At 42.2% G+C, this 12,748-nt stretch overlaps 1 protein-coding gene across 1 annotated transcript; it reads right to left on the bottom strand.

Annotated features, from left to right (window-relative positions):
• Window positions 1-3,058: 3,058 nt before the first annotated feature.
• IL17RE (interleukin 17 receptor E) lies at window positions 3,059-12,272 on the bottom strand. The gene is made up of 14 exons (XM_053469608.1): window positions 12,026-12,272; window positions 10,742-10,854; window positions 10,066-10,189; window positions 9,764-9,915; window positions 9,266-9,328; window positions 8,683-8,749; window positions 7,928-8,112; window positions 7,795-7,842; window positions 7,469-7,514; window positions 7,116-7,270; window positions 6,368-6,436; window positions 5,821-5,872; window positions 4,720-4,827; window positions 3,059-3,806 (listed from the first exon to the last, which is right to left on the bottom strand). The coding sequence occupies exons 1-14, from the start codon at window positions 12,240-12,242 to the stop codon at window positions 3,172-3,174; spliced, it is 2,034 nt and encodes a 677-aa protein (XP_053325583.1). The 5' UTR covers window positions 12,243-12,272; the 3' UTR covers window positions 3,059-3,171.
• Window positions 12,273-12,748: the final 476 nt, after the last annotated feature.

The following is a 12,748-nucleotide window of genomic DNA, read 5'->3' as shown; positions in this document are numbered from 1 at the left end:
TAATTACATTGTTTTCTGATTCGACACCCAACACTTCCGAACCCAAAGAGTTAACAATAGCATTAATACATAATAATGATAATTCTAATTACCCAACACCTTTTTTATTTCAAAGGAGGAGAAATGTTAGAGTTAGTTTAGAGTCTAAATCTATAACTAGTGGGTCTGAGGCTTAGACGGAATGTAAGAAAACACAATATTCTTAAGATTTCCTGAATCGTGACTTTATTTGTAACACAAAATGTTGCCAATATCTTCATTTTTCTATTAGGATTAAGCTATAATAGATAAATAAGGACTGACGCCTTTACAAACACATCCCTTTTAAATCTTAAAGAAAAAAAACAAACACTTTGATGGAAGTCTCTATTTAGCGGATCATTCCCTGTGTGTGGTTGCCATAGTGTGTAATCGTAACACAACGCTTTCTTTTTTGCCACGGGGACGCACAATGTTTGCTTGCTTATTCAACGGAGGAATCAAAGTTCAGTTGGTGTTTGCCAAGCCCATGATTTTGTATAGACAGAGAGAATTTTTTTTGTAGATTACAAAGGACTGGAGTTGAAGAATAGTTTGACACGGTCCCTTTAAACACGTCGGCTCCGCCAGTTTATCTTGTTGAATCGCACAGTTTATAAGTATTTAGGTGGAAAATGAACTGGTTTTAACTGGGAATGGTTGGTTTACTAACCTTGGGTTCCTATCCCTATTTTTATACATCTATAATTGTAATTTATTGTAAAATAAACTGATTGTATTCACTATATCAGGGTGACCTTCTCCTTGCCATCAATCAGTGACGTATCCTGGTTGGGCCAACTAGGTCTAGGGCAACAGGTCCAAGGGTGGCAGATCTACCTCTTGGGTGATCAGGCCCAATGGTGTGCCGATACTCAATGGTCTGGTTACAACTGGCCCTTATACACTATAAAGGCTTTGCCGGCTCAACATAGCCTCCGTAGACCGCATTCAAAGGTGCATCGTTAAGACAGAGCAATGGGATATGACGTCATCGGAAAAGGTGACTGGGGTCGTTGGCCTTGGTTGGGTCTAGTACAGCACGGAAGGTGAATTCATCGCTGCCACCAGTTGAAGACTCGACCCCGTTGGGTGTCTCATCCCGAAGGGTTTATAGCCACAGAGCAAAGCTTGGAGAAATAATGAGGACTGAATCTTGACAGTAACCCGGAGTGACGACAAACATGAAAGTGAGAAGAAACCATTGGTTTTCACCCACGGATGTCATGGCGCATGCGACATCTCCTAAGACGCTGAGTGTTGTTATGACATCACGACTGGCAGTGGACATACACATCAGCAAGAAAACATGTTGGGTGATTGGAGAATTTTTTGTCCACTTTTACAGAGAAATGCAACATTATAACAACGTTCCCTGAGCTTCTTCCGTGAACCAACCAGACAAAATGTTTTTCTGTGTTCTGGAACATGTAACAAAAATCCAATTTGTTTTCTTTTTTTTTATTAAATCTTAATATTTGTGCTATATATAGGACGTTGGCACAGAAAGTCTTGGCAAAAAAAAAAAACACATGTCAAACCGATTACCCTGTACAAATCTTGGACTTTATTTTCAATATTTTAATTTTTTTAATAACAATTGTAGCAATTTCATGGAAATGTGACACATTGTGATTGAATTCCGGTGCTGAGGTATCCACTAGAATTAGACATCTTTTAACGAAATGCTTAATTACTCCATTGGGTTCCAGTACAGATTTCCATTAAACTTGAGTTGACAGCGGTGGAATATATTATAACCAAGCTCGTCCTGATTGGCTGAGGCCTCCAGCAATCGCAATGCTTTAATAAAGGGACACGTCAGCCAATCAGTGGCAAGAATAGTCCTAATATAATATCTGGTCTGCTGTAACACACCTAGAATCTATGTACTAAGGGATTTTTTTCTTTGCATTTGAAATAAATTTATGTAAATATGTAAACTTTGTACATTTATTCAGTCTCATAAAACTTTCAACTATGTACATATTAATTATAGTCAGCATTTTTATACAATAGCCACGTCAATTACTTCATTATTTTATTACTTCATTATTAGAATGGTATATATATATATATATATATATATATATATATATATATACACACACACTGTATATAAACATTACTATATATATAAACCTTACATAGCCGACCATTTCTATTGACAGTCAATGCCAAAAAGAACCAAGAACCGAAAATATCAAGGATTTGGTGAAAACATAAAATTTGCAAACCCACATCATAAGTAAATGGGATCGTTAACACTGTACAATTTTATAACTCTGATAGCATAGCTGGGAATGTTTAGTGTACATGTTCTGGGTGGATCATGTACGGCGCGTGTCACTAAACGCACTAATTATCCAGGTCGTCAGTGAGTTCTGGAGTAAGCAATTCCCGGCAGTTCTAGACTGTCCTTCAGGTGGGCTGGTGCCCAATGAAGCCCCCGCTAGTGCAGTCCCGTCCTTCTTTAGTGTGCGGCCCCTCGCTGTACTTGTGTGCAGCCACGTGTATCCCGGCAGCCGCCACGTGTCGGTCATTTTATTGACTCTATGGTCTTTAAAGTACCGGATCCCTAGCCCCGGCCCTGGTTCCGGATTGTATATAAATCACAAGCAGCTTACAACCCCTTGTTCCTTTCTCTATGCCTATGAAACATCTGCGTAGGCTCAAGGAATGAAGGGGTTAAAGAGATATAGACCCATCATCCGGGGGGCTCTATATTTGCAGCACTTTTTTTTCCCAATATAGCAAAAAATTCTGTGAACAATCCTGCCGCCCAATGACTTAACCTTCTGCGAGATCCCAGCGCTGACGTTCTTCAAACCATTCAATGACCCAAACTCTTAAAATTCAACTCGACCTAAATACGGTGTTTTAAGAATAAAAAAACTCATTTCTGCCCGTGGTGTTTTTTTTCCCACTCCTGCCCCACATGGTAACGGTTTCATAAAACACGATGGAATTCCGGGGCATTTAGGAAGGAAAATGGGTGATTTGAAGACACGGTTTCAGAAGCTCCGCTATATCTTGTTTAATGTCTGTAAACGGGGTGTAACGATGTAAATGTCGTAGGATCCCGTGTTTTTAACCCATTTAGAAAAATGTTAAATCTCAGTCTCTATCTAAGGTTAACCTGTCGGATTCCGGCTAGCCAAAGCCGTCGTTAAGGTTCTGTCTGCAATGGTCCAAGTGCCGCTGGAGTCCCGTGCTCTTCTCCGAGCTTTTAAGCTTCCTCATAAGGTACTTGGCAGCTGCCTTTATCAGACAAGGTGGGGGGAGGCAGGTGGTACCTTGTAATTTGATAACGAGCCTGTAGAGGTCTTTCAATAGGCGATACCTTGAGAACTTCCTTAGGTTGACCGGAATGTCTCGTTTTTCACAAAGACCTTCAAAGTAGACGACGGAATAGTTTTTCAAGACCTCCTTGTCGTCCTCAACCTCGAGATCTTTCTGCAGACATGACATTGCTGCACCAAACAGGTTATTCGGGTCTCTCCACCCCAGGGTGCCGAAGGTGCTGCTTTTCCACTGATCGAACATTAACCGGCTCTTCTTTGTCCAAATAAGAAGGACGTTCCCTTTCCTTTCGCTCACCAGATCCCTTTTCTGATAAAACCATGGCAACATCCCGATCTGGCTGACCGTATTCATGTCCCAAAGGTCCAAAATGACCTCGCAACCCAAGATGCTTTGCAGGAAATCGGCAAAGGCGCAGATAAGTGTTTTGTATTCGGCCGAGTCTGGGGAGTATACCAGCAGAACGGTCGTCCTCCAAAGCGGGGCTGGGGGGGGGAGAAAATAGAGTATGAGTGGAAGCATGGATGCTACAGGCGTTAAAAGCATTAAAGCATTTCGGACAATATTTGTTGTTGTTTTTGGCTCATTGGTTTTTGTAAAACGGATTTTGTTTCCTGTGTTTTCAGTTTGAACTAAATTTGGAGGTTTTTTGTTTGGAAACAAAATTTGTGAGTCTCTCTCAATACACCCTGCCCTCACCTCCAGTCCTGTTTGTGCCCCCTGCCCTCTCTCCCCAGTCCTGTCTGTGCCCCCTGCTCTCTCCCCCAGTCCTGTCTGTGCCCCCTGCTCTCTCCCCCAGCCCTGTCTGTGCCCCCTGCTCTCTCCCCCAGCCCTGTCTGTGCCCCCTGCTCTCTCCCCCAGTCCTCTCTGTACCCTCTCCCTCTAGCCATCTTTGTGCCGCCTGCCCTCTCCACCCAGGCATCTCCCTCCAGGACAAACTAATGAACAAATATAACATTAATATCTGGAGTATTTTCATTAATTTTATTTGGTTCATTGGGAGTCCCTCATTCATTGAAGTGCCTCATAAATTAAAGCGCGATGATATATACGGTATATATATATATATATATATGTGTGTATATACACTGTATATATAGGTTAATGTTGTTGGGGAACTGTACATTGTTACCATTTGACACAATTCCTCATTCTGTAAAAGTATGGGAAAAATTCACAATTGTGTTATAATTATTAACTGCGGCAGCTAGTTGCAGCGCCATAAATACTTCAGGTCTTGGTCAGAGAGGGAACTGGTTGTTTTTTTTTTACCAGAATTAGCTCATAAATACCTGCACCGACTCGACAACAAATTGCCTTAAAAGGGAACGTCCGCCGTAAAGTATTTGGAATGGCGGGTAACGGCTTGACCCCAAGTGTTAGCCGCTGAGTTCTTACCTGTGATTTTTTTCCAAATCCTTTGAATGGTCAGAAATACGAGCAAAACGAGCATGAAAACCGCCACAGACATCCCGAGGAAAACCAGTCCCAGGTGCTTCTGAGAAACTGCAAGAAAGAAGCAAATGGAGTAAAATAAAAGAAAAACCGGCTCAGCGAGACTACAGTCCCTCGCCCCACAAACAAAATGGCTGTCCAAGGCCTTGCTTTAAATGTATGTATATATATATATATATATATATATATATATATATATATAGGCATACATATAGTCCTATGCTCTCTTTGAGCATAACCCCCAGCACTGTATACAGTAATATAACCCCCCAGCGCTTTATACAGTAATATAACCCCCCAGCGCTGTATACAGTAATATAACCCCCCAGCGCTGTATACAGTAATATAACCCCCAGCGCTGTATACAGTAATATAACCCCCCTGCGCTGTATACAGTAATATAACCCCTCAGCGCTGTATACAGTAATATAACCCCCCTGCGCTGTATACAGTAATATAACCCCCCAGCGCTGTATACAGTAATATAACCCCCCTGCGCTGTATACAGTAATATAACCCCCCAGCGCTGTATACAGTAATATAACCCCCCTGCGCTGTATATAGTAATATAACCCCCCAGGGCTGTATACAGTAATACCGGCAATGTTGTAGATCAGCATTGACAAAAAAACTGCTTTTATCTCATTTTGTTCCAATAAACTCCCTTTATCTGCAGACCTGGAGCGGCCGTTGCTGTCAGTCATGTGATATTTTGGGGGACTTTCCCTGCACAATCACCACGCTGAGCTGATACTTTATGGCAATGCTAATGAAGTCACTTTCTCCATAGACTTTCATTAGTCAGAGTGTGACTAGCTGTGTGATTAAGACTGAGCCATTCTATTGTTCCCCACAGGCAGTATGATAAGGAGTCGGGGTGTTTAGTAGATTGGGGGCTCAGATAACAGAGCGAGAACTCATCCAAATTGCTGATACGCCGCTGACTGAAAGCATTTTATTATCCAAGAACTAACCAGGACACAATTTGAGCTCTGATAATAGTTTCATATTCATTGGAATATATTATTAAAAGATTATACTTACAGTCGGGACAAAAAATATGTTTATATGAAAAATTCACATCGGACCTCCACACCTGCAAGAACGGAAAATATTCAAGTTTGATTACTTGGAATAAAGGTGAAGTGGCTGTAGTTTACCAAAATCACGTTATGGTAATTAATGATATACAAACTAAGGAACACAGTATATGTAGATACCCGGGGGGGGGGGGATTCCAGCCAGGGGGCTCATTCATAAAGTTATTTGGATGATATCATGCTACTGCCTTGTATCCAGTCTCATTTCAAAATCATTAACAAATAAGGAGTACATAAACAAAACAGAAAGGGAACACAGAAAGGATTCAGTCAATGAGTAATGTTCTTGTAACACTATACCCCAGGAGGCAATTGCGTCCCCGTTGCCAACTTTGCCAAACTTGCCAGCCCTCCACTGCATGGATTTGGACTTCCACTTAATGAAACATTTTTTAAGTTATATAACGTGGATTGGCTCATTATATGGTAACTATTATTTTATTTGTATGGTTTGCATCGATCTTTACAAATAATCATCTAAAAGTTCTTACCTGAATGCAGCTGCCAATATTGGGCTTCGGGACGGTTAGATACCTCAGCTCTCCATCAGTATTCTGCTCCTGTTAGAAAGAAGATACAGTATATATATATATATATGGTTTAGGTGGCTTTGAAACATTTTTCAGTGGGGTTATGTATGGAAGATACAGTATATATATATATATATATATATATATATATATATATATATACACTTTAGGTGGCTTTGAAACATATTTCAGTGGGGTTATGTCACAGTGAGCCAGTATGTTTGTGTGTAAGGGCAAGCGTGAATGTGCAAGTGTATGTATGTGTGTGTATGGGTAGGCGTTTGTAAGGGCAATGTATTTATGTGTATATGGGCAGTGTACTGTATTTGAGTGTGTATATGGGTAGTGTATATGTGTGTGTATGGGCAGGTATTTGTAAAGGCAGTGTATGTGTATATGTGTGTATATGGTCAGAGTATGTGTCCATAGGCAACCGCTCCGAGCAACTTGGCCTGGGAACAGGGATTTGAGTCCTTCTGACAAAGGGTAGGTCAAGGTACACCTCGAAGCAACTTGGCTGGGAAGACTAATGGCTTCGGCGTCAGGTCAGTAAGGGCGACACTATTGATCGCCGGCACGGGGCTCGTCTAGCATTAACCAATGAAGAGCAGCTGCCCAAATCTTAAAACTTTAAATCTCCACAGCAATTATACCGATTGACAAACAAAAGGCACCAGCTATAGGTAGATGTAACGAATTCATTTCCTACCACCGTGATGTCATATACAGATGACTCCGGGTAGCACCGGCCCGTGGAAATGTTTGGCTTGCAGATGACCGCGCTGTAAGATGACGGGAGCCGAGTAAAGATGGTGAGGAGGACACGAAAGGACTGAACGTCCACGGTCACGTTCCACACGCGGTCTGTGAACGAAGCAGAGGCTGAGCTGTAGGGGTGCGAGGCTCGTGATTTGGAACGCTCGTATATTTAATTGGCCGTTACTTCGATGCAGTATGACGGACATAAATACAGATTGTGGAACCTAATCTCTTGGCAAACAGTATATGACGAGCAAAGCGGATTTTTGGGTAGATTATATGTTATATAGCACTTGTCCTTACCTTTGGCCTCGGGGCATCTCTCATGGGTCACGTTCGATACATTGAACTGCAAGAAAATAAACGCGTTAGTACTTTTTAAGCAATTAAGGTCTTGACCCCTCTCTCTACGTATATCCCGCTCTTTATAGGGATAATAAAGTCATGTTCTGCAGGTCCGATGAGCTGCCTTTCAGGGTGATTATACTTTACCCTGTTTAAATCCAACTATGGGATCCGATATATTATGACCTTTGATTTAAACGTGCTTTTAAAATACTCTCACTTTTCACAAATCCTAAAATGAATGCAAAAATGTATACAACTTGGATAAAACGGCCCCAACTAACCTTAAAACAGAGGTGAGGGTCTCGGTCGATGCTGGGAATGCTATACTCCTAAAGGAAGAAAACAAACCAAAAAATCAGTTTATGGATTTTTCCTTTTTTGTTATATTTAACTTAAATCCGTTGGCTTTCTTACCGTTATGCATGCTAGACTGGATTGGTTTGTCTGGATTGTGGCGTTCGGGACAGTAGTGCATCTGTCATTTTTCTTTTCACACAGGGTGACACTGGGTTCAAGATCGCATTTTTTGTTGAAGGCCATGTGCATGCTGGTGTGATTACTGATATCTATCATAGAAATGTCCCAGAATTCTTCAGTGTCTGTAAGAGAATCAAGAAAAAGTCTAATTTTTATCCAGAAAACAAAATTGCAACATAATATCAATGCTGAGAAATAAGAAACAAAGAAAAGTAGCTGGAACAGCTCATTTTTAATGGAATATCTTTATAGGCATACAGAGGACTTTTATCACTCCCATCACTCCTGTGTTCCTCCCATCACTCCTGTGTTCCAATGGCCCTTTATCACTCCCATCACTCCTGTGTTCCAATGGCCCTTTATCACTCCCATCACTCCTGTGTTCTAATGGCTCTTTATCACTCCCATCACTCCTGTGTTCCAATGGCCCTTTATCACTCCCATCACTCGTGTGTTCCAACGGCCCTTTATCACTCCCATCACTCCTGTGTTCCAGTGGCACGTTGTGTCCGCTGAACCAAGTTTAAAAGACTAATTGACCGTTAGAAACCCTTTTGTAATTATGTTACGGCTAGAAATTTCCTTGGGGTCCATGAAAACAGTGACCCCAAACTTTTGAATGGTAGTGTTTATATTAGGGATGTTCAACAAAATCCAGCAACCATGGAGTTAAACTGTTCTGCATGACTTACAGGCTATGCTGTTTCTGTAAAATGGACAAGCTGTATTCCGTTCCGCGTCTGTGACATTATAATACACCTATGGTGGGGAAAAAAGACAGTTTATAGATGTTACATAGTTCAGAATGAATAAGAAGTGTGTAACTTAGATTGGGGAACACATAACCCACCTGAACCAAATAACATATGACCCCTGTGCACAATTTTATGTCTACGCAAAGAAAGTTAAATGAGATTGGCTTAAAGAGCTAGAAAAGCGCAAAACTTTTAGCAGTTTGTTCTAGGCTGCCACCCACTGGACAGTGAGAGGTAGTGCAGCTCTTAACATGCTCCATAGCACCCCTGGTGTTCCGAGAAGGTACAGCGAGGTTCCCAGTGGGCACTCAACATCAGCCGAAGAGCTACGGGGTCTTCTGCCCCAGGATAGATGATGGACAGTTGACTCATAAATAAAAAGGAGTACATTTACAGCAGACCCATCCTGGAGTACATCATTTTGGACTTCAAATATGATATGCTTCGATTTATTGATATTTTGTTATTCTTCCCAAACAGTTAATGGAAAGCTTAAAAAACGCAAAACAGTGGTATTTACCTCAATGCATAGGCAGGGAAGAAGGACTTCATACTTTAAGATGAGTTTCTGGGAGGCATCAATCTGGAAGTCAGAGAGATTAGTAAATAAGTGTTAAATCACTAATATCCCATTGTAAATCGCAAGAAGGTCGTTCTTTAATACCCCTCTAGCACTGCCGGGGCTTATTTTGGTTGACTTTTTGACTAATGATTAGGAAGCTGATGTTGTAATAATTTTGCCCCTCACCTGGGGCTTTGTGAACAACATTTGGCTAAATGCCCCATAAGCAACAATTAAATTCCGGGTATGGAAATTTTGTCTGCCCCCGCAAAACATACCACCTTCTTCACCCAAATAAAACACTGGGTAGCATTGTTAAGGCTTCCTCTTTCCTATTAATGGCTGTCATGGATGGATTGGGTTGATTTGTTGCCGGATGGAATGTTGGGACACGTTTTGTTACATTCTTTTTAAATAGTTCTCGAGGTTGTGTCCCTTTAAGGCCACGCGTTTCACCTTTTTTGGAACGCCGTTCCTGTTGAGGCTCACGAAGTCACATTCACCGGATTCAATTTTATACATTAAACTAGCGATGGCGTCCGGGCCAGGAGATAAGAAAACCTCGATTTCTCGATTCCCCGGGATATGCGTGTGGTTGAAATCCGGCACTAGATCGAGAAACAGAAAAAGTGGTCAATACAAACGGCGTGGAGCCCCCCCCCTTGGGTCAATGCGTTTTTTGCCCTTAAGAGTAACGCAGGTCTCATCTGATGCGTTTCTATGTCTCTGATGACACTTATCGCTCGTGTTCTACTTACTGCCATCGGGGTCCGGGACGAAGTGGCGCTTGTTGATGCTTAAGCTGTAGTTAGGATCGGTAAATAACGTCACGTCGATGAACTGTCCGACTTCAACATTACAGCAATCAATCTGTGCTTTCCACTGAGGGGGAGGCAAAGAGAGAGAGAGAGAGAGCACCATCAATGGAACGGCCGCAGAAGAAGAAGAATCGTAGCACGGACCACCCTCGCAACGCTCCATAGTCTGCAGCACCAGCAGGTGTTTCTACTTTATTAACCTACAATACAAGACCCGAAGCCCCCCAGCTATCATTTCATGACCCTCCGGCCTCACATGTATGGGGAAGGTTAAGGTACTCCAGCCATATGATAGATGAGCAGGATCCCCCCAAATGCGTTGGCCTCTTTCCCCACCATCTTTTTGCCCACGCGTTCAGCTGGGCACCTGCTACGCTTACTGCCAGTCCGCTACAGCACTGAAGGGGGCGATAATAATACCTTGTTGGACCCCCCCCACCCGAAGGCAGATAAGCAGTTGCAGCTCTGGGGATTCAGCTTCTCCTTCAGGTAAGTTATTTTTTGTGCATATTAAAGACCCTACAAAGTCATCTAGTATGCATTCTTTGTTCACGAGGACAAATTCTGCACCATATGTGCTCCAAATATGCCCAAAAGAACCCAAATAATCACTCACCAAATTCTTCCTGAACTCCTTTCTAGTCTTCTTTCTAGTGATTTTGAATGAGTGAAACGCGTTGTATTTTACTTCCAGAATTTGGATTCCAAAACCATTCAGCTGCGGGAGCCCTGGAATAAAGGAGACGGGGGGAGGGGTATGATAAAGAATAATCATTTCAGACGGCAGTAGAAGTCAGAGTACTATACACTTTCTTCCTTTGATATTGCACTGACCTACATGACTACTTTACCTACGCAGATATTTAATATATATATACTTCCCACAGTAGGTGGACATAAAACCGAGAGGGCGGTACATAATCGAAACAGCCTCCCAGCAGAAGTGGTAGAGGGTTATACAGTGAGGGTATTAAACATGCATGGGATAGACATACGGCTCCTGAATCCAAGACGAGACCAACGACTGATTAAGGTTTGAGTCTTTACAGCAGGAAAAACAAGCTGAAAAGAGGGGGCCGAATAGGGCCGATCTGCTGTCAGATTCTATTTTTCTCATGCGTTTCCCCATAACGTGCTGGGAGGGGGTTTATTCCGGACCCCTGATCTACCCCTGATTCCATCTACAGGCTTCTAGAACCCTGTCTGCTCTGATCAGCGTTTTACTTTATCAGATAATTACATTTGTCTGTCGCGTTAAGCTTTATTATAAAATAATTTCTGTATTTGCAGAGAAGCTGCACTCGGAAAACAAACTTGATTTATTCGAATGATTCTTTGACAAAGGTGTATAAGGAAGCTGCGGCACACGAGTCCCAAACTCGTTTATATCGAGAGGTCTCTGCCAAGGAGGAGGGCGAGAAACAGAACCCAAGAACAAACGCTCAATCCAAACAGGACGCCTCTAATAATCCGGATGCAGAACCGTCCTGACATTACATATTCTTTCCTACGACCTCGTCTATACGGCGTCCATAGGACTGGTATCTTCCAGATTGCAAGCTCCTTTGAGCAGGGCTCGCCTTACCTTTGTTATGTGATGCCCTATTTCCTGTGTTTTGTACAGCGCTGCAGAATATGATGGCGCTATATAACAAATAACACTATTAAGATTTCAAGATATATTTTTAAAAAACCCAAGGGTGTCCGGAAGTGTATTTGGTATTTTTAGGGGTCTTTTTAGAAAATATAGAACCTGCTGGCAGATCGGCCCCATTCGGCCCCTTCTATTCAGTTTCCTTACATTCCATCTAAGCCTCCGACCCTCTAATTATAGATTATGATCTATGCATTTGCCAGACGATAAAGATTTGCAGTGATTTGGGTGCCGACATTGCATTACCTGTCGCGTTCAGAGAGATGTCGATGCGAAGACAATGTTCACACGAGGCTGTCAAGGAACAACTCTCGACGGTGGACAGAACGAGGGCATCTGATGGCACTGACTGGGTGCTGGGTAACATAGAGTTAATGTCGTCAAAGATCACATCTGCAAAAAAAGAAGGGCTATGAGGGTAAAATCCCAAACCCCGAATTGTCCGCCATGCCTCTCTGGCCATTTAAAAACATAAGGAACTGGAGTTTCTGTAGGAGATCCTGGAACTGCCCCCCCCCAACCCAGGTAGCCCTGATTTAAACAGTTTTTGCCACCTGAACCTGGAGTTCCATCGTGTGTTTTACTTCCAATCATTTCCATCTGAAGAGGAGACTCCCGAGGGCACAAAGGTTTATGTAACTTTTTCTATGTTGGCCCAATAAGAGGTACCTGCAGTTCCATAATATATAAAGAATTTTATCACTTACACAAAGATCGGATCCTTTCTGTGCTCTGTTTATGGGTGATCTGCACATTCAAAGAAGGAGCGCAGACAAAACAAATGTATATGTAAAGCATGGGTTTAAGAACTGACTTGGGGGGCTATGAAGACTTTCATCTCTTTGGATTATGTTGGCTTTACGCAGGGCACATTTATGTGTTCGTTTTGGGGGAAAACATGTAATAATCTGCAGTCCGATACAATGTTGGCGATACATAACTATTTATTTCAAAACATAAAGGGTTGAC

Source organism: Spea bombifrons, chromosome 6 (genome assembly GCF_027358695.1).
Source record: "Spea bombifrons isolate aSpeBom1 chromosome 6, aSpeBom1.2.pri, whole genome shotgun sequence".
Taxonomy (NCBI): Eukaryota; Metazoa; Chordata; class Amphibia; order Anura; family Pelobatidae; genus Spea; species Spea bombifrons.
The sequence above is the reverse complement of the archived record's forward strand: the minus strand, read 5'-3'. Positions and strand labels throughout refer to the sequence as shown.

What these genes read in the sequence shown, in the direction of transcription:
- IL17RE (XM_053469608.1), bottom strand. Translation starts at nt 12,242, where the DNA reads ATGGCCAGAGAGGCATGGCGGACAATTCGGGGTTTGGGATTTTACCCT. An exon ending in CTGTATATGACATCACGGTG is followed by an intron (nt 6,437 to 7,115) that starts GTAGGAAATGAA and finishes TCTTTCTAACAG; the next exon opens with GAGCAGAATACTGATGGAGA. An exon ending in ACATATTTTTTGTCCCGACT is followed by an intron (nt 4,828 to 5,820) that starts GTAAGTATAATC and finishes TCTTTCTTGCAG; the next exon opens with TTTCTCAGAAGCACCTGGGA.